Here is a 24,282-nt window from a genome sequence, read left to right as displayed (position 1 = left end):
CATGAGTTGTTTCACATCAAAATATTACAGAAGAAACCCGGTGATACATGCTGGTATCGAACATTTCTTTTTATAAATACATGATTCAAAATAACAAAAAAAGACTTTTGCGTTTATGAAGTAAAATATAATGGAACACTAATCTTAGTCCACCACTTGTTCCAGACTGCCTCGTCTACTGGGAAATGCGATGCTGAGATCCTGTTTATTATATTTCCATGCACAAAATCATCCAGTTTTAGTGAAGAAATCTCTCTCTAAAGAGGTGCAAAGGCAGACAGAACAGAAAAAAATCATATTATATGAAAAACCAAACAAGACAGTGGGGAATATTTTGAGCATGAAAACACCTTGGGTTCATTCTATCTCTGTACGCTCTATTGTAACTAATGATCATTTTTTAATGTTTCCTATTGTAGATATTCATGAATGGGATGTAAAGGAACCATTCCTGCCAAATATTTCCTCAAAAATATTGTATTTGAACATTATTGACACAGGATATTTCTCTTTTAATGATATTGCAAAGCCGTGCAGGAGGTGGAATCAAAGAGTGTATATAAAGATGGACAATGCCTCTCAACTTCCTGCGACTGTACAAAACAAAGGAGCCAGAGTCTGCGCCGTAGTGAGTGGATGGTGAGGCTGCGGTATCAAAGTCCCGCCCACACACCTGCCAAACTCAACCACACGTCAATCATGACGTTACACCACGTTTTTATAGCATTGGAAAAATTAAAACCAGAACATAAATCAGCGCGATCAAAACTGAAATGACAAAATTAATTTGACGTGTATTTAAATATTTTAGTTTGGCCAACATGGAGAGAGCAGGATTTAAGATTTGAACTGCAGCCAGCTGCCAGGGGGGCGATCAAGATGTTTTATCTTCACTTTTAGGTAGCTGTCATGGCGGCCATCTTTATATACAGTGTTTGGGTGGTAAACTAATGGTATATCAAGCAGCTATAACACCTTTGTTTTTTTTCACTGCCCTTCAGAACAAAACAAAGTCTCTTTAGGCCCCCATACTATAAGTTAAGTTTATTTGCATAACTTAGCTGCTTACATGAGTAGTGGAGGTACTTATGTTACTGCCACATGGTCCTTTAGTTGAAAAAACAACAATCTCTGGTGATCTTCACATGCGTTCACATAACTTGTCCATCAGGTTTTAACCAATGGTGGCTACTGAATGTCGTCACATGGTCCGAAGAGAGAGGAGTCCCTGGGTGGCATAAAGTCTGTTAATGACGTACAGGCTTGTACGCCACTACTGGGCGGCTGTGATGCACTAGGCTGAATTTGCAGCATTGATTGAAGTCAGTGCCTCTGCCTGCCTCTAACTGGCATCCACAACCTGTGTGAGTGTGTGTGTGTGTGTGTGTGTGTGTGTGTGTGTGTGTGTGTGTGTGTGTGTGTGTGTGTGCGCGCGTGTGTGTGTGTGTGTGTGTGTGTGTGCGTGGGCGTGTGTGCGCACGCATGTGTGTGTAAGTGTGTGCGTGTGTGTGTATATGCATGTGCGTGTGTACGTGTTATCTTCACCTTTCACTTGAGTGTCTGGGTACTTGCATGCATGTGTGTCTGCAGTCTTCTACTGTGTATGTAAGTGAGATAGAACAGAGACAGTTTGTCTGTGCAAACATGTTTTTCCACTCCTATAGTAAATCATGGTACACGTGTGCACATTTACGCTTAATTTCTGCTTTCTGAATTTCAGCGGGAGTCGCTCTTTCTCAGACAGTGATGGGGCAGACGATGATTTTGTCCTCCAGCATGACGCTGACAATGAGGAAGACGAAGTAGAGCAAGAACATGAGAAGGCCCAGAAACTTGCTCATTCTCCATTTGCAAGCCGCAATGGAGATGATGACAAAGAGGAGCATGAGGAAGAGGAGGACGATGGCGCAGAACAGGCCGTTGCTGCTCACCTCCACCGGCTTGAAGTCGTTGATGATGTTGTAGATGAGCCAGGGGAACGGCAGGCTGCGGGGAGAGAGAGGAGTTTTATCAGCTACGAGAGATGCACAGCATATTACACTGTGTGTTTTCTTGTTGTTTGCTGGACTCACCCCACAGTGATATCAAAGATGTTCGAGCCCACAGAACTGGACACGGCCATGTCGCCGAGGCCTTTCCGTGCTACAATCACACTGGTGATGAGGTCAGGGATTGAAGTACCAGCTGCTAAAATGGTCAGACCCATTATCTCCTCTGTGATCCAGAAAGTTTCTCCAACCTGAAAAGGAAGAACATGCTGCTTAATGTCGGTCTCAGAATCACCCCAAGCTTTTTCCACATTGCTGCGAACATTGCTTTGACCAGAGTCTATTTCAACTTTTAGCTAACTTCACATGAAACTCCAAATATACAAACAAAAAATAAAGGGGATAAGAGGTTACAATAAGTAGAATGGCTGCCAGATAGGTTACAGACTTTGAGAGAGGTGACAGGACAGAAAAAGACATTGTGGCAGTGCAAAGACCAGTGCTACATTAGTGTGCTCCTACTGTATGTTGATCTTCTGAAAAGCCTTATTCCCTTCACACCAACAGAATGTTTATTAAGTCAGGACTTTTAAGACTAAAATATTTCGTTGACTTACAGACATTAGTAGCTATGCACAGGACGAAAAGCAGAGTGTTACCAGCCCATTTTAAGTTGTTTTGTTTTAATGTCTAAGGACGAGCACCATAGAAGGTAGATTCCTTTTTGGCATCAGTGTGTACGAATTCCTTCAAAGTAGATGTGTATTTCAGTGGTTGGTGTCAAGGATTTAAAGTGTTTATGAATATTTTTTAGGTCAAGAAAATGTATTAAAAAAGAATATTTGGACTATATGAAGCTGTCAGGTAGTCTGTCTCCTGAGCTGGTGGTAAATTATTGTGTATGGCTTCTTTTCTCATGTTACTGTAGGTAGGGTATTGTTTATTAAGTAACTTTTAATCCACCCTTCTCTAAATCCCCCCTCCCTTGGTTTCTGTTGCTAGGCCTGGCAAACTTGTCAATGTGGCGTTTTCAACGGTATCAGTGAGAGATATTCCAAAGAACATAATAGCAAATCTCTGGAATAATAGTAGTAGTGAAATAGTGAAATATCAGAGAGAGGTAGACTGAAAAGACACTAGATTCCCATCATAACATTCATTTGTCGGCAGAAGGAACAATAATGTTCTTGTTGAGCAGCATAAGTCAATATATTGTTTTATTTTAAGCTAACGTTTAGTTATAATACCTCCTAACTAGCCATACGGCCTTAGTAACATGCTGAGGTTGGCACAAGCTAGTGTGCAAGTCAGTCACACTAGTGGTGAGTGCAAATGAAATAGTGGAGCTGTAAAAAAAACAAAACCTTATTGATTCCCTCAAAACTTATTTGACAATTCAGTTTAGCGGTATGGGAACATATTCTTTTAATAGACCAGGCAGGCTGGTAGCTTTATAATACAGGACGCTGTATAGACATTGCTCCATTGTTGTTGGAGCTGTGAATGGAAACATCCGAATGCTAATGCACACTCGACAAATTCACCCTATGTGCTGATCACCGGGACAAGGGAAACACAGCTCCTTATCCCTGTTCCTTCAAGCAGCTTTTAAAATGCTGTGAGACTTGCAGGTTCCATATGAACACTGTTCCCTTTCTCTGAAAGCTTGACAGGCCTTGGCAAGTTAAAATTGCTAAAGAAGGATTGGACATTTACGTAGGGGCTTAGTGAAGGGTCAATTGAAAGGCCATCTGTTTATATTGTTAATTTATGTTTTGAATCCATTTTTTCAATTTCACTGAATTACCATGAGTGGAACACATAGGAAAGGGGATGAAATGAAATATGCAGGCAGTAACATCTTTCGTTAAAGGTGGAGTCTGCGATTCTAATCCAATGCACTTCTGTGTGCACTGAAAAAAAAATCTGTGCACGTTCACAGGAAGGGGGAATGGCCATAAACATATATATATTTATATTTATATTTTATATATATATATACATATATATACTGTATATATATAGGGAAAGGCACTGGGAGTGAGAGGGACGGTTAATCTGGCATAACGTTCTGAAGGTAGGGGGTGAATCTGAGTTCAAATATTAACAGTCTTTCTCCAGAATCACAGACTTCACCTTTAAGTAAGCAAAACTTATTGAAAGCAACCTTAGGATGAATGGAGATATGTTGATCAGATAACTAAAAAAAAAAAACAGACATTTTTTCGGAAATTAATAAAAGAAATGACATTCCCTTCAAGTAAAGAATCCATGGTTCCCGTGAGAGGCACTATAAAAATCCCAGCTTTTTTTATTTATCCTTATTATTACATGTCACTGAATCTCCAGGATGTGACACCTTCTTCTTTTATGCTCTACTGTGTTTGTTACGGCAGTGTTAAAGGCATGGGACAGGCTGAGACGATAATGACTGATCACCACACCCCATCACTTCAACTAACACTTGTGCTTACAGCGCTCTGCTGATATGGGAGATAAAACAGCAGGTGATTCTCCTCAGTGACCTTGCACACATGATCGCCCGGTTCAAGACTGTCTTTGTGTTAAAATAGAGCGTTACAGGTTGATCTGTCTGTGGGTCAAGGCAGATTAGTTGGGATTAGCCACCGTGGTCACACATTCAACACCCCGGCTGCTGCACTGACTCATAAAAAAGGCCTCAGAAATAGAACAGATTAGTCAATAGAGTCGGTGTATGAGAGAAATAGAGAAAGCCTGTGTGTGTGTGTGTGTGTGTGTGTGTGTGTGTGTGTGTGTGTGTGTGTGTGTGTGTGTGTGTGTGTGTGTGTGTGTGTGTGTGTGTGTGTGTGTGTGTGTGTGTGTGTGTGTGTGTGTATGTGTGTGTACAGTACCTGGTGAGCCCACCACACCATCAGGTAGGAGAAGAAAGCTATCCAACTTATGGAGCCGAGGAAAGTGATGGGGAAGTACTTTTCAGAGGTCTGAACAACAATAAAAACAAAATTTAGTTTATGGACTGCACTGTAAACAATCACTCAATCAGATCCTGCTATACCTGACACTTAAAGGGCATAGTAATGTTGACATATAATACAGTATTTTGATCTGAATGTGTAGCCCAAAAGGTAAAAAATAAAATCCAAACGATTGAACATGTCATCTATTCAAGGAATCTGCGTGTGTGTGTGTGTGTGTGTGTGTGTGTGTGTGTGTACGTTTGTGTGTGTGTGTGTGTGTGTGTGTGTGTGTGTGTGTGTGTGTGTGTGTGTGTGTGTGTGTGTGTGTGTGTGTGTGTGTGTGTGTGTGTGTGTGTGTGTGTGTGTGTGTGTGTTTGTCCTTGAGAATCGTTCATCCGATCTACTTTAACCTTGAAGGGTGTATTGCCGGTGACCCGGTGAGGTGCTTAGTGTCAAATTTGCACTCTGGCCAGATGGTGGTACTATAACAATGAATTTTACATTTTGGCCTGTAACTTTTGAGCCGTAAGTCTCACATACCAAATTTGGTGGAGAACATTTCGGGACCAAGCCAGAATAAGGCATAATTTTTTTCTTAATAGCTTGCCTTCAAAGTCTGTTCAAATGCTGTCGGCAGGGCTTATATTATAAAAAAAAATATATCATATATCCTGAACTATTTGTGCTACTGCTACAGCATTTGATCAACATTTGGATTTTTGGTGTAGATATGTCATTTGAGTGACAAAGACAAATTTGGTGTCGTTTGGCCGATAGGTGGCGCTGTAGCAACTTCATTTAAATATAAAGCAAGGAATCTCTGTCTGTCTGCCTTTGTATGCATGTATGACTGTCCTTCATAAGAAACGTTCATTCAATCAACTTCACACTTGGTCGGTCTATTGATGAAGACCCACGGGAGTGCAGTGTTGATTATGAAGTCGACCAGATGAGCGTTTCTCGAGAACGCGGCAAGCAGTCCATACAGGTGCCAACCGATGAGCAATGCTCTGAACGGACAGACTTTCCTAATGGGCACTGACGTACATTATTACGAATGTTCTAATGCTTCAAAATACACCAAATGATTGTAAAAACAGCAACGGAACAAGCCTTAACAGTACTTTCAATTAACATCAGCTGAGAAACAGAAACTATTCATAAAATATGTGAATATGAAGTCATGCGAGTAGAAGACAAAACCTGCTTTACATTGTGTGTGTGTGTGTGTGTGTGTGTGTGTGTGTGTGTGTGTGTGTGTGTGTGTGTGTGTGTGTGTGTGTGTGTGTGTGTGTGTGTGTGTGTGTGTGTTTTCACCTCTCTCCTGACGTCGGGCAGTGTGAGCCACAGTGGAAAGACGATGGGAAGGATGAAGAGGTAGGTGAGCCGTTTCCTGGTGGTGTCGGGCCAAGCCAGGCTCAGAGGCTGGTCCTCGTCCTCCTCTTCCTCACCATCCTGAAGATGGAGCACATTATATCAGCTGTATTTATATTTATTAATATTTAGATATATTTTATTAAATTTTTTATCCATGATGCTTTAACATGTGAAATTAGAGGAATACTCATAGATAAGCACTGTACCTCGTCTTGTCCTGCAATACCGTTCATGGGTGGTGTGACTTCCACTGCAACATTTGAACTGTTGGGGATTTTTTTATCAGCTGGAGGAAAGAAAAATAAGTGAGATAAGAACAGATTAAAAAAAAACGTAACTCACTATAACAGTATTAATTTAAAAAGAAATTATGCCCAACAGCATTAAGAGAAAAGCTGAAACTTAGAACAATTTGCATTTTTGGAAGGCTTTGTCTGGGAGAGGGCTCCTATGTTGAGAAACAAAATATACTCGTGTTAATTTCCTGGGGTCATCCTTAACAAGTGTAACATGCATGCCCCTTAATAATGAACTGACCCAATGACAGATTAATTGACAAATGAGTCAGTCAGCTGATGTAGAAAACAGTTGATGAATACATTGACAAATGTCTTGAATTTTTGTGAACGACAACAGATAAATTGACACATACCTACTGATAAAACATGAATAAATGAGCAAATAAATAACAAAAATATGTAATTTGAGGATGAAATGATAACTTTGCAGAAACACTCCTGGACCTGTTATTTCAGTTGGAACAAATGACAAATAAATTATCCAATCATTAATCAATCGAGAACTTTGGCTATTGATAGATAAACAGTGAAAACAATTCAGAAAGTTATCAAGAACTTGTTAATCAGAAATTGATTCTTGAGTGGGACAAATGCACTCACAGATTCTCACACATTGCTGTTACTCACCTACACCATTGGCGTTGGCAGCAGCAGCAGCGGCAGCGGCAGCTTCTTCTTTACACTTTTGCTTGGCCATTTTGTGAAGGATTGATGCCTTCTCTTTGAAACGTCCTAAAAATATGAAGACTCAGTCAGTTCAGCGTGCTCCCCTGCATAATTATGTAAATGTTCTGTTCATTGTTGAGGAAATATGCTTTCATACCATGCTAAGACTACTTTCTATAGGAAAAGTGAACTACTAAATGTACCGCAATCTTACTAAATCATACCTTCGTCACTGAGAGAGCCCATACCTTCATCACTGAGAGGGTCGAGAGTGTGTATCATGAGCTGGAAGATGCTGTTTCTCATCAGTGAGTTGTGTAGAGAAGCACAGCTACCTTCCCTCTGCAGCCTTGGTTTAGCCTATAAAAACACCAACACAAATACAAATAGTATATTATATAAATGCAAAACATCTATACGTAAATACTTGTTGGTCTTTATCATTATTTTTATTCATTTATGAAATTGCTAAAACTACGACGGCGCCAAATAAAATGGCAGAGAAAAAACAAAACAAATCAAAAGTTTCATGGCTGACTTTGATACATAGAGTATACTGTAAATATACGCAGGCACACAAACTTTCTCAGAATATGACCTTTATCAGAGTTCCTTACAGAGAACACACAAAACAAACTCACCATAAGCTTGTTCTCATCATCTCCAGGTGCATTTACCTTTAAAAACACAGAAAACAAAAGCATATATGTACAGTACAGGAGGCAGTAACACAAACACATGTTCTATATGCGTTCCAATACATTAGGGCTGCAGTAACTACTACTGTTTTCATGTGTGGTGTTGTTTGATTAAATTACATCCCTAAGATGGTGGTGGGGGGCAGACAGCTGAATATGAATCAGATATTACAGTTACAGTAGGGTATGGTGGTAGGAACTCAGAAGGGTTGAGCTATTATTCAGTCTGAAAATGTCTTCAACTCAACTTTTAGGAAGAACTCAGTCTTCAAAGGTCTCACATTATACCAATTTTCAGGTTCATATTCATATTTTGGGTTTCTTTTAGAACATGTCTGCATGCTTGCCCAGTCTGCTCTGATTGGTCAGCATCTGTGCTCTCACTGTTTTGATATTCTCACAGTATTTATACAGCAACTCAACCTGCTTTATAATCAAAACAGACATGGAAATCTCCCTTTTTACAACATGGGACCTTTCAACTTTACATCTTATTCAGTAATTAATCATTTCTTTGGGAAAACACACATTTTCCTTATATTCCACCAGTGTGTGTGTGTGTGTGTGTGTGTGTGTGTGTGTGTGTGTGTGCGTGTGTGTGTGTGTGTACAAGCAACATGACCTCCTCCTCACAGTAGGAGCAAAAACAGTGTTTGGAGTCTTGTTCCAATATGAAGACCAGGATCCTACACACAGGAGGACTCACACTAATGTCAACTGCAGCCATTTCTTCAGAGGACATATACAGCACAGCGGTGTCACCACAGTCACACACACATGCGCACACACACAGTCCATTTGACAGATAGACTGTGGTTGTGGTGTGTGAAAATACAGAGTTGGTCGATGTCAGCAGCTGGGAGGGTGTGGTGAAGGAATCAGGGAGATTTGGAGACGTTCAAGGTGTGAACACAAAGTTTTGTCAGAATATATTGTATGTAACTAAGTACATTTAAGTTAGTAATATTAATACTTTAGTATTAAGTACTTTACTTCATGGTACTTTATACTTCTAATCCACTACATTTTAGAGGCAAATATTGTAGTTTTTCCTCCACTATATTACACTACTGACAGCAGTAGTTACGTTACAGATTCAGATTCACAATACAAAACATAAAATCAATAAAGTATAAGATGCCCAAAGTTTAATGTAATTAACATTAGCTCCACTTTTACTAGTTGCAACACTCCACTTTTACTAGTTGCACAAGTGATGAAATGCATCAATAATGCTGCTCCCGAAAAAAGCCCGGTCTGCTCTGATTGGTCAGCGTTTCAGCATCTCTACACCGTCATTGCAGACGGGGAATGACTGTAACAGCATGTTAGTGACTTTCAACTTATATATAACATAGCTGTGACATCACAACTGTATAGAAGTCCTGACGGCTCGTTTACAGACACAGTTTCTGAATAAAGACTGTGTGCATTTCTCTGTGGTGTGAGATGTTTGATACTTTGAAAGTATTTATATAGCACCTTGACCTGCTTTATAATTAAAAAAAAAAAAAAGGAAATGAAATGAAATATACTTTTCTAAAATATGGGACCTTTAATTTCATATTTCACATCCAGTCCTCGTGAACTGGTACGCAGTTTGTCTAACCAAAATTACTTTTTTTATTCTTATTTTAATAATGTTCAGAGACTTTATGCATATGAACAGGTGCAGGAAAGATGCTTTTGCACTTTTCTAATTATGGAACATATAAATATAATTCAAATAAAATTAATTCCAAAGGTAGCAGTAAGTCAACAGTGTACTGCTGTCTACTGCTGCTTGTATGGACATTTACAGTGCCAGATATTTTTAAATAAACTCACTCACTCACAACCTTGGTAAAGAGCTGCAACACCTCTATTTTGTCTGAGGTGTGCCTCATCATTTTCCTTGAATTGTGCTAAACTCAATACAGCCTTCACAGATGATTACATCACACAGCTGTGGTAACTTTCCTGTTTTCTTCACTTCCTTACTCATATCATGCAGTACAAACGTCCCACAAATACAGTTAATAACTTAGGGGTTGTCTGGCCTGACTCTTTGAAAAGCACAACACAGTTGTTGTGGTTGGCATGTTTGCATAATGGAGGCCAGGCCACAGAGTTCCATCAGATAATCCCTTTAACATGCAACTGGCAAGACACCTGCTGCTGCTGTTATAGCAGCTAAAGCAAGGCTGAAGATTTCCTGATTGTTTTCAAAGGAGCATCAGTTCTATAGACTTGTCACTCTCAATCCAGATTTGTTTGAGTGGAAGTTGATCCCTTCTGTTGCATGAAGTTTACTGTTTAGATGTTGTTCATCCAGCTGTAAATGCCCTTACTGTACGACTCTCCTCCTACTCAAAACCAGCTCAGACACGAGATAGAATTTCAAAACAAAGCTGGTTTCTTCTTACTGAAGATGGAGGTATTATGTTTGTTTTTTTTTAAATGTATGCTCAAGGTTGAATATGTAGAATCTTCATTAAAAGCTATAATTAAAAAAATTATATAATAATACACCTGCGGGGCGCTTTGAGGGGTACAGGATTAAAGTATTGCTTTTCCATAGGGGATTGGTTGACAAACATGGCAACCCGACTGCTGGAGTTATTTTTTGTTGTTGCGACTATGATCTTGAGACACTAGATGGCGGTGTTCTGCTCATTCTCCAAATTCAACCTTTAACTATACAAAATGATTAGTAACATTTTAATTTTAACCTGTCTGCATTGTCCATGTGATCACTGAGCAGCTGGCCAGCTTGGCATTAGTTCCCGTTTGTTCATGCTCACGTGGCTCCTGCTGCTTGATGACACAAGACATTAATAACCTAATGTAGAATCTGCTGACACTGCATTTTAACTATACACATTATATCACAGTAGACTTAGATAACTGCTGTATTGTAACATGTTTTCATTCTACATGACATACTTTAAATTACTTCGAAAAGCTGTTAATCTTTGTCACCATTGCCCTTATGTCACAGAGCTCTCAGCTCTCAGGTAAATCTCTCCTCGGGTTTTCCGACATGAATCACCAACGACTAATCGCCAAGACTCAGTCTTAAATTGATTCCAGCAAGTTTGGTGTTTTAAATTTTTCCAGAAAAAACTGGTACGGAATAAAATAATCATTTACTCTCAGATTATTTTCAAATACCTTAAGAATGTTAGTTAATCTAAAGGGTTGGGTATCATGTTCCATGTACTTGAGATTATGTAATAAGATTACAAAAAAATAGAAACAACATTTTTGATTGTCTTTAAAATATGGCATGATAAAGCATATGCATATTGATGAATTTATTTATTTTTTAATTAAAAGTGCTCCTTTTGTGTTACAAAGACCATACTGGAGGGAAGTAGGGTCTGACTATGTGAGACTACTCTCAGAAAATGTGCTGAAAATGTTCTTTTGTTTGCATATACATTAAAATAATAACAGCCTACCACAGTGATTGTGTGACCATCTTCGATTTTCTCTCAGCACTCCTGCTAAAACATAAATATATCTTCAGACTTAGACTCTCCTAGAAGGCTGAAAAATCTCCTGAGTGCTGTCACGCCATGTTTTCACTGACGCAGACAAACACACGCTGGAGTGTACTTACTGAGTTTTTTTAAAGTGCAGTAATCAAAGATAGTTTTAATGATAATTAAAAATTGAAAGGTAATACTGAATGTTGTGCATTTGACCACGGTTTATCATGAAACCATCTTTAATACATATACTGATCGAATAATCTATGGATAAAAGCAAGCCACTACACTGCTCATATCTACTGTATATACAAATCAGCATGGTCTCATTCACATCTTACTATTGCTCGAGTTCCATATTTGATGCATTTGTTTTGCAGTTAAAGAACATTAATAGCTTGTTGGTTTATAGTGTACATTTTTTTTACCAACTTAAAGAGAACAGCTAAATGCAGGCCATTGTTAACAGCTTTAAGTCAGAAATGGGGACATCATAATGGACTTTGACTCAGCCTGGAGATTTGGAACTCCGGAACAATCTTTATTTTAGTTTTTAGGGGCAGCAATTTTTCTTTTTGTTTTTGTTCTCGTTATTCCTTCTTTCTTCTGTCTTTTTCTCTGCTAAAAGTGTTTGTGCAGCAAAAGCCTAAGACCAAAGTGGCAGGTGGGCAGCTCATAACAATCACACAAGTCTAGAGGCTTGAGACTTGGACTTGCAACAAAATACTAGCATATCTGCTGTACATTTAAGGCATAATTTAAAATAAAGCAGAAAAATGACTTACTGACTTTTGACATTATGCCCATCTCTTTGGGGTAAACTACTTAATAGCCCTCCAGAAATAAAATAAATAATAATACATCCAAATCTTTCCACATTAGGAAGTAAAGAGTTACTAAAAGGAGCCTAGATCATGGGTTGTTCATGTTATAAGAGGGAATGTTTGAGACCTGAAGATGATCTGTTTAGAAGAAGAGGACGAAAGCCTCAAGCTTAAACGATTTTGTCACTTTTGGCTGAGCTGCTGTTCCAGTTCAGTGGTCTCATCCACCTGTCCAGACGAGAAACTACAGACACTAGAAGACTCTGAAATCCTAAAATCCTACAGATTTACGCCAAACTTTTTTAAAATCCCAATTATCATCAGGGGCACAATCAGATCACCTCCTCAATTTCTATACACATTTTAATTTTCCTTCCTTGATCTCTCTCTCTCTCTCTCTCTCTCTCTCTCTCTCTCTCTCTCTCTCTCTCTCTCTCTCTCTCTCTCTCTCTCTCTCTCTCTCTCTCTCTCTCTCTCTCTCTCTCTCTCTCTCTCTCTCTCTCTCTCTCTCTCTCTCTCTCTCTCTCTCTCTCTCTCTCTAGTGTCCTGAATGTCCTGAGGCTGTGGGACTTAGCCAGGATTAATCTGCAAAGATCACCACTTTTAGACCGGTACTTTTCTAGCCTGCGTGTGAAGTGCAGCAGCAACCTTCACAGGTCACAGCATTGTCAAACATTTCTCTTTCACACTCCTCTGTCAGCAATTACCAACCATCATTTTCAAAAATCCTTTTCTGCAACACAGTTGAGGGCTCCACAAAACACCACAACAGTTATCAGTGTGTTTCTTTTCACTGCTGCAAAGTGTAAAATTGATCAGTTGCTGTGTGTTGACCCCAGAACTGTACAAAATCACTGTATGAATTCTCACCATTGTTAAATAAAGCTTTTATTCCATCAATTGCTAACATAAGACAAGCAATAACCTGACAAACAAATCTTCCTTCTCTGCACAGGTTCTTATGCCCAAAATAGTTATAATAATAATAGTTTATGAAGTTGCAGATGCAGAGCACTGCTGCATTGTGATCCAGGTCTAATAGTAATGATTGCAAGGACAATTTGAACATTTAGTTATAGAGCTCTACAGAGACTGAGTGATCTTGCTGTCGTCACCACAGGTAAGCAGTTGATAAGGGGATCAGAGAGGATTGTCATCTTTAGTGCCATCAGCAAAAGAAACATCAGATCAGATCTTCTCTCCCACCATCTCTTCATAGACTTTGTATGCACTGTGCAAAACAACCTGTAACATTTAACTGTTAACAATGCCACAGTTATGAGCATGACTGCAGGCTGAGGAAGAAGCAGTCTGTCTTTTCCTCAGTTGATTCTTGCTCCCCCAGGGAGCATCTGACTATTATTAGCGTCTATAATGGGATTGCTGAGCATTAACCTGGGGGATTATTTAGCAGCTACCGACACATGGAGCAGGGCAGTTGGACATCAAGCGCTGGACGACAGAAAGAGAAAAGCTGTTCTTGGGTTGAGGTAAGGCAGAATGAAGAACAGCTGATTCCCAGAAGAGCAGATGTCAAATAGAGCTTCTGCAGCAACACTAATGAGCACTCAAATATACTACATTTAGAATCAAACAAACATTAAAATATATGTAAGTGGAAGAGATATACCACACACACAGTTCGGGTGATACATTTAGAAACTGGGGTAAAATATTGTATAGCAATTGTCAGTAACTGATTCTTGGTAAAGGGATAATGATGGAATAAAAAAACATGTTGAACTGTTTTGAAAGACACTAAACCGTACTTTTAATTATTATGTTTTATATTATTATATAAGTTATTATTCTTTGCTGAAACAACAATAACAAGTCATGCTCCTTGGGAAAAAGCTTCTTTCTCATTTACAGTTACATAAGCATTTCAAGGGAGGAGCCTTAAAGCAGATGCAACTATACTGGAGCCTGGTGATCATGACCTTATCTGTTCCCTAAATCTTGAGAACTTTTCCTGGCCTGAATCATGACCATAAAAATAGTTGCCTGCTTCTAAGAAGTGTTTTCAACCACTATCGTATCTCTCTGTATAGACCTTTTAATGGAGTTCCACTGCTAGGCAACAGTCTGTGTCCTTGTCAACTTCCTGTCATTCACATTCACTGCAACAGGAATCAAACTTGATTGTTTACTGTTAGCAACTTTGTCAAGGTTTAAAACTGTCGTTATTGACCTATAATGAAAAAAGTACATTATCTGAAATTAAACAAAAAAAAACAAATGATGTGCAACAGTGCACTGTATACGCCCCTGAAGAACTGGCGATGGGTGATGACGGTCTAAGCTACGGGCTAGCTGCTCTAAGATCAGCCTACAGTAGTTTTAGTATTCGTCACCTGAGCGCTGTATGTGATTACAACATCAGAGAGCAACAGATCTGTCTCCAACTGCACACACACACACAAAAAGACGGAGAGACAAACGTGAACAACAAAATAACCTCTTTTTTGTGTGTGAGCTGAACATTTTGTACCCCTCTGCCTTGAATCTGCTGTCTCGAATACAGCAGCACTCCAAGCTAATCTCAAAATTACACTTTGCCATCATCTTCTTCTGAAGCTGTTGACATGAAGTGATTAGTGATTGTGAAGAGATTGGTACTGTAACTGGGTTTTCATTAGGTCAACATCCTTTGAGGATAAGTCACTCTGTGAGGGAACACTTCAGAGAGAAAAAACCCACTAATATCATATTGATAAATAACTGAATACACTTTCTCTCTCCCATAACATTGTGACCAGATGTACATAGCCTGTTATGGGACCTGTGTGTAATCCATGTTAGGCTGAATAACCACAGATGCTCTGCAAATATGTTTACTGATGGTAAATGGGTAAAGAGCTACGACCTTCCTCCAAAGTCAAGAGACCACTTTTGTCAATGTCGGAACAAAGTTGAGGGGAGCTGAAGGAGGGACCGTGCTGATGAGGTTGAAGAGATGCCACAAGGATTTCTGGACTAATTTTGCTGGTTAGTATATTCTGCTTTCAGTTTTCATCATTTCAGTTTTCATCATGCGCTAAGAAGTCCTTCTCAACCCTCTCAAAGCTTATCGTTATTATTATTATTAACAAATATTTTACTATATCCAGTGTGATTGAACATTTTGAAAAAAAATTGTATACACATGAAACCTCCCTATGAAACGACTTAGTCCTAGCATGTCATTTCAAAATATAACTATGTATGAGTGTTAGGAGTTGGTTCCCCTTTTTCCGTCTTTCTTTTCTTCATTTTTTTGTGTTGTTTTCATGTTGAGAGATGGTTGAGTTGTGGTTATGTGGTGTGAGTGATAAAAGACGTCGGACGGATGAGAAGGCTGCACAGAGAGTGGACACTAGTTTTGAGGATGCTGCTCAGACCGCCACACAGTTTTCACACCGTTCCAGCCCATGGACCTAAGAACTATTGCTTTTGAGGATAGATCAAAGTAGTTTATAACAATGATTTTGTGGTATTTTGCAACTTTGTATTTTTATTTCTAGTTATAGTTAGTTCTGACTAGCTGTGATACTACAGTATAATGTACATAACTATTAACCTGCAATGTTAAAACTATAAAATGCTTCCCTTGTCACTATAAGGAAGTCCTTCCTAAAGTAGATGGATAAAGGGATAACAGAACTTTGATTGAAAGTCAAATAGAGTTGTATCATGTCAGGCTTGTGTAGTTTGAGACTCATATGACTCAAATCTTCAGTAGCATCAGAAGTTATCTGTGATGAGTGTGAGAGTATGTAGAAACACACCCTCAAAGGTGAATTGACCATCCTGACTAATCATGAAGGTAGATGGGAATAAAACAGAAAACTTGACCAATGCCCCTTCATGAAACACAGTAAACCAAATCCATTGCAAATATTGCAAGTATTATAACATAACATGAGTTTTGCATTTTAACCCAATAGAACAGGGGACATTTTTCAGAAAAGATGTGTTATATTAGTCTGGTCTGGACTTTGTCACTTAAAGTAGTGATGGAAGGTGGGGCTTGTTCCTATCCCTAGACTTAGTCAGCATCCAGAGGCCGCAGTCTGGTGGTGCACAGGTGGCAGGTTAAGACAAATCTTTATATCCTTCCAAAGGGGAAGTCAGGAGGGTTTGGCTGCCTGACAGAGTGTTGTCTGTTTAACACCCTATGTGCTTCCCAGAACAGGAGAAATACTATTCTCAGAATCAGTAGCCATGACAGGCCCACTCTGTGATCTTATTCATTGAGAAATACAAATGCTTTTCTCAGATCAGATGCCCAGATTTCCGCCTGGTCTGGTTTCCTTTTCAAGAGATGTTGTGACCCCATCCACTCATTAGAAACTCATATCAAGAATCACAAATGTTGTCTTAAAAAAACAAAATAGAACATTACTTTTTACACTCTGAATCTTAGCTGGATATGTCCAATATCTAAGAGATTTTCACTGAATGGAGGGGTCGACCAGTGAATGAGAACATTGAGTTAAATGTATGGGGGATGAATGTAAGCATGGATGAATGTAAGGATCAGCTGCTGGCACCCAATATGGTGTGACAGCATAGAGTTGATATTGAAAGAGAAGAAATAGGGGAAGATGGATGGATGGATGGATGAATGGATGGATGGATGGATGGATGGATGGAGGGTTGGAGGGATGGAAGGAGTGATGGAGGGATGGATGGATGACCAATTGATGGACAATTGATGGATGGATGGAGGAACAAAGGATGGATGAAGTCAGGCTCACCTTTGGTGCCGCCTCCAGCTCGTCCACCCGGTTGCTGCCCAGCATGGTCTTGATGACAAATTCTACTTTGGCATTGAACTTCATGAAAGTCACATAGAAGCTGTAGCACATCAACAGGCTTATACTTTCCCCCAATGTGATTTGATTATCCAGAAAGAAATAGATGAGCATAAGCAAACCAATGATATAGAACGAGACATCTCTGAACAGAGGCCACCAGGTGAGATTCAGCACCTCTTTGGAGAACAGGGCGCACATACCGATCACAAACAGGATGTTGAAGACGGCGGAGCCCACAATGGTACCGATACCCACGTTACTGTGGGAGACGAAAACTCCTATGACAGATGTGAAGAGCTCTGGGGCTGAGCCACCTGCCGCCATGAAGGTGGCTCCTGCTACATCATCAGAGATCTGAAGCTTCTCTGTGATGACAGTAAGTGCAGGAACAAAGAACTCATCACAGACAATGGCTAATGATATGAACATGTAGAACATGCCAAACATATGAAAAGCCACATAGCCCTGGCGTCTGTCCTCGATGCTGAATAAGTCTGTTGGGTAGTCCCCGTGATTCATCTCTATTTCAGAGGATTTCATGGCCACCGGTGTGTCCTCTGGCGTGGCTGAGATGTTGTGGTACTGCAGAAGAGTTCTTTGGGGCACTGCCGCCTCCCCTGAGCCCTCAGCGGACGATTCCAGCTCCTTGGCCACCGTTGTGACCAGCGACAAGGCACTCCATGAACAGAACATGCAGACCGCCACCATACTGATGATGAAGCCCAGAATTCGTCCAGGCCGCATCTTTCTTTTGACGCCATGGTAGTGGTGCCTGGTGCATCTGCTGTGAGGCCCCAGAAGAGGCTCAGAGCTGGAGGGAGCCATCCTGTCTCGACTTCTTATGGTTAGGAAATCCATGGTGTTTGGCGCAGGTTATCAGGCAGTGCAGAAGTGTCTGGAATCCCCCCAAAGCTGGGTTGGTGGTGCTGGTGGCTACAAGGGCAGGGGTTTGACAGGCCTCGGCGGTTCAACGGTTTGTTTGCATGCTGCTTCCAAGTCTAAACACAATGGAAGCCCTGCAGTCTGATTCCAGGGTCTAGCCCATTCAAAGGCTTCCTCATATTACTCACTGAAAGACAGACAAAAAAAAGATGCAACAAAGCAGATTAAAAAAAGTATATTTATAGTACAGTATTACAAGACAACAAATAATGATACATGTAAGCTTCTAAATGAGTATGAATACTTTGTCGTCATTCTTACTATTCCCACTCCTGATTTTCATCCACTTACAGGCCTTGTATCGTTGTTGAGTATTTCTTTTTTCTGCTGCCTTTAATTCTATTCCACTATTCATTCCTATTTCAGAGGGAAATATTGTACGTCTACACCACAAAATGCATCTAACAACTCTTGTGACTTTGCAAATACCGATTTTACATGCAGCACATAATGCATACAATGTGGTACACTGTTATAGATTAAACTACCCAACACTGTGTAAAGCAGTTCAAATGAGAACCCTGCTCAACTTGTCACAACATTTAAATGCTGCTTACATGTTATTGCGTCAGTAATTACCCAATAATATTTGTCGAACTGTCCATATTAAATAATGGCTCATTATTATGCTACTGAGCTTATGTGAACTATATTTGATTTTGCTGCTGGCAGATTTCAGGATTTGACTTTGAGTCCATGTATATTATAAAGGCTCACACTAATAACATTTGCCGGGCAAGTTATTCTAGAAAGCTGTTATTTAGTTGATGATTAAAAAAATGTATATGTTAATGTAAAAATATTTGAATGTCTAAATTGTATCTATTGGAGCTTAAAAAAATGTGTATTGTATTTGTGTTGTGAAAATTATTGTATCTGGAATTAGTCTGTGCTGAGTAATAATAGTTGATAGTAGAAGTATTAAAAGCATTAATTCTATTAACATGGCGTGGCCTTCTTGACATTGTGCTGAGAACCTGCAGTCAGATCTCTCATTTTAGTGAAGCTTGGACATTAGTGAAAGCTCATTAGGGAGCTATTTAATCCCTGAGAAGATATAGTTAGATTAACCTCAGGCCCTGCACACTGATGCCACTGCACCAAGTCAAAAAGTAGACACCAACAAAAGGATTAGTGAATGTAAGGGACAAATAAAAACTGATAATATTATTCAATGCTGAAATAAATGCATGTGGGACAAAGTGCAATGTTGAAACGTCATCTTAAACAATGCCCATACTTATTTCTGCTATGAAACACTAATGTATAATGGTAAAACATTTATTTCACATTTTGAAAAACAACTGTGCCATGAAGGAAGCATCTAAGAATCAAGCTAGGCTCTATTAGACTCTGTTAGAGCAAAGACGTACTACAGCTGCACACAAAAAACACACAAATACATATTTTTCTCATACCACACTTGGAAATCTCGAGTTCAGTAGGAAGGATGGCAGAAAGTAGTCTCCAAGTCTCTGAATGAATATTCCAGTAAATCGAATCCCACAAGAGAGAAGTCCCAAGTCCCAAGAGCTCAGAGCTCGGTCCAAAGGTCCCAACGGTAAATAGATTTTCCTCCCTCAGCCAAGGTGGAGCTCCAAGACGCCAGGTCAGAAGCCCAGGACCAAGGGCTCCTCCCTCCCTCTCAATGTTCCTCCCTCCTCAGTATATCTCTTTCCCTCTACCTTTCCCCTCCTTGTCCCGGCCCTGACCTGTCCATGAATGAGGATCAGGGGCATCTATCATTGTCCATCTTCCTTCCTTCTCTCCACCCCTCCCTCCACCTGTTCCCACCTCCCATAGTGTAATTTCTTCCCATAACCACACCAAGCAAATGGGGCTTACACAACAAGCTTACAGCTTCATGGGGCTGAGTCCTACTGTCCATCAGATCATAATGCTGGTCTAAGTCCTTAAGAAAACGATCCTAATTATTTTGTGGCGTAACACAATGCAGCATAGTTCAGGGGGGATGCTGCATGAATTAGGATATATTAATATTAATTATTACCGCTTGTTAACTTTTATATTAGGGTATGAAACAGTTTAGAGTGAAAGAGCCATAACATTTTTTTAAATGTTTATCTTCATTCTGGTTTAAATGTATTGCCATTTTTTGCATAGATACAGATTTTCTCTTGTTATTTCCATTTTCTTTATGACTATCAATGTGTACTTTGGGCCAGAAAGTCTTTTCTTGCTATATGAAAGATCTTTGTTTCAATTTTTGATGTCATTGTGAAGTTTTCTTAATGAAAATAATTAACTTCATGTTTCAGTCATAAACAGCCAGCTGTTGGAAGTGAAATCACCATAACCTCTATATTTCATTTACGGTTTTATTGGCTTTAGATGCAACATTTGCAGTCCTGAAATTTGATTGAGTAGTGTGTTTGTGTGTGTGTGTGTGTGTCTGTGTGTGTGTGTGCGTGTGTGTGTGTGCACTTGAAGTCAGGTCAGGCTTTACTCAAGAGAGCTGTAAGCCACCTGAAGGTGAGTTCAAATGATGTGAACTGTTCTGTTACATAGCATATCCCTAACATAGCCCCACCTCTACAGGTGCAGTGTGTGTGTTTGTGTGTGTTTGTGTGTGTGTGTGCACAGGCGGATTAATGCACAGGCTGACCTAGGCTGTGTTAAGGGGCCCTGGATTGGCCAAACTATTTTTTTTTTAAATTTACTACGCTGGATCAAAAAAACGTAGGGGCCCTTAGAAACATCAAAACAAAATAAGTCGCTGATTGGATATATATTTGACACATTTACCCAATCAGCTGCCATCATGTGGTTGGGTTATAAGGTTAGTTTTGTCATCAAATGATATGTCACTCATTGTTACTACATGGTATAGCGGCAAAATGTCAGAAAGGAAATATGATAGTGGAGTACGAAAAAGAAAAGCACAACAACTGAAAGAACAACGGGACCAAGATCTATTGAAAAAAATTATTTAATTAACAGGATTTTTCAAGGTTGCGGACTCTTCTTCTGTTCGTGAGAACTGTCTAAACGCTACCGTTAAAGTTGGCGCAGCAACTGAAGCTGAAGCTACAGCTAGCTTTGGCCAGGACAAAGACAGCGGCTAAATTGACCGCGACAGTGCCTCCCAATCTCACTCAGACCAGGAGACTGAGACAGAGGGGAATACACTTCAACTACCACAACACCAGTATGTTGTCCCACAAACACCCCGGTAATTAGCCAAGAGGCCCCAGCCACCCCGCTCACGGACTCCTCCGTGACAGCCTCGCCCGTTGCTGCGGAGAGCGCACAAGAGGCCACCGATTCAACTACCTATAGCTCGGATCCTGCACACTGGGATGAAATTGATGAAGACATGAGGACATACTGGGTTAAAATGGGCCCTGAAACTTGTCAGAACAAAGACGAAGATATTGCTGCCTCAGAAAGACAGCACAAACACCAAAAAAGGTACTTTTCAAAAACCCTGTTTAAAAGGAAACTGGCAAATGGTGAAAATGTGCCAAGAGAATGGTTGCTCTATTCTTCCTCAAAAGGTACAGTGTTTTGTTTTGCATGTAAACTATTTGGGAGCTGTGATACTCCGTCTGCACTGAGAGCAGGCTATAGTGACTGGAAAAATGCCGCTGCCCGCTTGGCCGAACATAAAGGATCGGAGCATAACAGAAAGGCTATGGTAGCTTATTTATGTGCTGTGCTGATGCTGGAAGTATAGATTTCAGAACTGAAAAAACAATTTGACAGTGAATGCGAATATTGGACTGAAGTTTTAAAGAGGGTAGTCGCTGTGGTGACGTTTTTAGCAGAGCGATGACTTCCTGTCAGGGGACACAGAGAAACTTTTGGGCAACCTGATAACGGTAACTTATCATGGGTATGAGTGTGCTGGAGGTTATCAGCGAGTTTGACCCATTCTTAAAAGCGCATATAGAAAAATATGGCAACACAGGCAAGAGAACACCATCATACCTCGCATCAGCAACATGTTTGGAATTAATTGAACTAATGGGAGAGCGGGTCCTTACAGAGATAATCAGTCAGATAAAAGTGGCAAAATACTTTTCACTCAGTGTGGACTCCAGATGTTCCGCACAAAAACCAGCTCACATTCATTATACGTGTCACCTGATGGCTGCATCCAAGAGTGTTTCGTAAAGTTTCTGCCAATTGAGAGTCATTCAGGAGAGTCACTTTGTCTGTTCTTGATGTTTTGCAAGACATGGACGTTGATATAAACAACTGCAGAGGCCAGTGTTATGATAATGTAGCTAACATGCCTGGGATGTACAGTGGCCTACAAGCACGCATTAAACAGACTAACCCTTTGGTAGAGTGGGTACCGTGCGCTGCACACACACTAAATTTAGTGGCGGTTAACTGTGTTAACTGTTGTCTTGACATGGAGGGATTTTTCAGCGGGTTTACAGCCCAATGACAACCACAGAATAAAGACATTAAAAGGTCTTTCAGACACTAGATGGTCAGCACACGTGCAAGCAACAAAGGCACTGAACCAGAACTATGCAAGAATTTAAGAGTCACTGCAAAAGTTAAGTGATGACACAAACCAAAATCTAACCACTCGAAATGAAGCCCGGGCACTGTACATGAAAATGGAAAAACTAGAGAATGCCTTTCTGTGTGGTATGTTGAACATACTCCAACGTTTTCACAAGACTAGCACAGCTCTACAGGCAGTTGAACTGGATTTATGTAATGCTGTTACTCTGATCAGCTCATTGGGGGATCACTTGGCCAGCCTACAGGATGATTTTGACAAGTTTGAGAGTGATGCAAAAATCATGTCTCCAACAGTGTGTCAGCACTACAAAGTTGACTCACAGAGCCAGAGAAAAAGAAAAAAACAAGCAGATGAAAGTGTTGAACCTGACTGTGAACGACCAGGCCGAGACAAGTTCAAAGCAACAGTTTTTATCACTGTCAAAAAATTAGCGTATGTGTTCTGCGTAAAATTCCAAGCGTTTTTTCCCCCCTGATAAAGCATGATTAATAATGGTGTGTGTGTGTGTGTGCTCGTGTGTGTGTGCGTGTGTGTGTGTGCGTGTGCGTGTGCGTGTGCGTGTGTGTGTGTGTGTGTGTGTGTGTGTGTGTGTGTGTGTGTGTGTGTGTGTGCGTGTGTGTGTGTGTGTGTGTGTGTGTGTGTGCGTGTGCGTGTGCGTGTGCGTGTGCGTGTATGTGTGCGTGTATGTGTGCGTAGTGTTTTTAAAGTCAAAACAAGTCAAGTGAGATAAAATCCCACCCCACTGGCACTTTAGAAATAAAAAAACCTTTGAATAAGAGTTTTAAATTCTAACAGAAATGTCATTATGGAGATGGATATTTTTAAGAGTAATGTATAAAAAAAGACAATATAAATCGTATAGCTCTGCTTGGAGTAAGTCCAACGTTTTACCCCCTACTGTTAATTATCCAGTTAAACAACAGCAAGCTTAATTGAGTGGGCCGACAACTTTCCCTCACAAACAAAGTGTTACTCTTGATGGCTTACAGTCTGTCTGTTTTCTCAGCCAGTCAAGCTCCATTATCTTCTGGGAACCAGTGTGCTTTAAAAAAATTAAAAGTATATATATATTATTCAAAATCTGCACAGAGGATTGTCAGGACTGTCTGTGGCTGTATGTCCAGGTGGTCTCTGGACTTATCTATCTCACATAAAGGTAACAAGAGAAAATCCAAACAAAAAATAACTTTGAGAAAAGGTGCTGAATCCTCTGTACATTAAACAGTGGTGGCAATGCCATGCCCTGGGGTGACACTTTGCTTGGTGCAGAGGTATTTGGCCTCAACTAGGATTCTGTATCTGGCCTAGAGGTGCTATATTAAGGGCTATGTAAAGTCCTGACAAGGCTAAACTTGTTACACAACCTACCAAGCTAACCTCACGCTCCTTGCCTTAAAACATCAAATAAAAATAAGTCTCTTTTCATGCAGAAGAAACCTCACAAGACCTTTGTTCAGCGTTGCAGGTTAACATTACGATGCTCATTTTTTTGCAAAAACAAATCCGATCCAGTTGGGGCTGAAGTTAAGACAGATGGAGTTACCATGCAAACATGTAGCCTAATTACAACTGAACACAAACTTTAGCACAACCATGAAAGTTATAGATGAAAACCCTGATTTTGCATGTGACAGTAATTTGCATAATCCGATATAATTATTACATTTTTTTACATCAAGGTGAGAAGTGGCTGGGCAGTGACAAGTAAGAGAGATATTCATGTTCCTCTGTGAAGCAGGGATCAGCAGGAGCTTATTGGCTAAAGGGTGTGCC

General features: G+C 40.1%; 1 protein-coding gene across 1 annotated transcript; it reads right to left on the bottom strand.

The window, feature by feature from the left end:
* Positions 1-1,736: 1,736 nt before the first annotated feature.
* Positions 1,737-17,921, bottom strand: LOC310960034 (solute carrier family 24 member 2; the record flags this gene model as incomplete). Its single annotated transcript, XM_083931626.1, has 9 exons — positions 1,737-1,986; positions 2,073-2,239; positions 4,862-4,951; positions 6,245-6,382; positions 6,511-6,590; positions 7,231-7,335; positions 7,518-7,629; positions 7,911-7,946; positions 17,004-17,921. 9 exons carry the CDS (start codon positions 17,919-17,921, stop codon positions 1,737-1,739), a joined length of 1,896 nt encoding a protein of 631 aa, XP_083787752.1.
* Positions 17,922-24,282: the final 6,361 nt, after the last annotated feature.

The sequence above is a fragment of the Echiichthys vipera genome (genome assembly GCF_963691815.1).
Source record: "Echiichthys vipera genome assembly, chromosome: 2".
Taxonomy (NCBI): domain Eukaryota; kingdom Metazoa; phylum Chordata; class Actinopteri; order Perciformes; family Trachinidae; genus Echiichthys; species Echiichthys vipera.
Note: the sequence above shows the minus strand (reverse complement) of the source record. Positions and strands in the feature narration are given on the sequence as shown.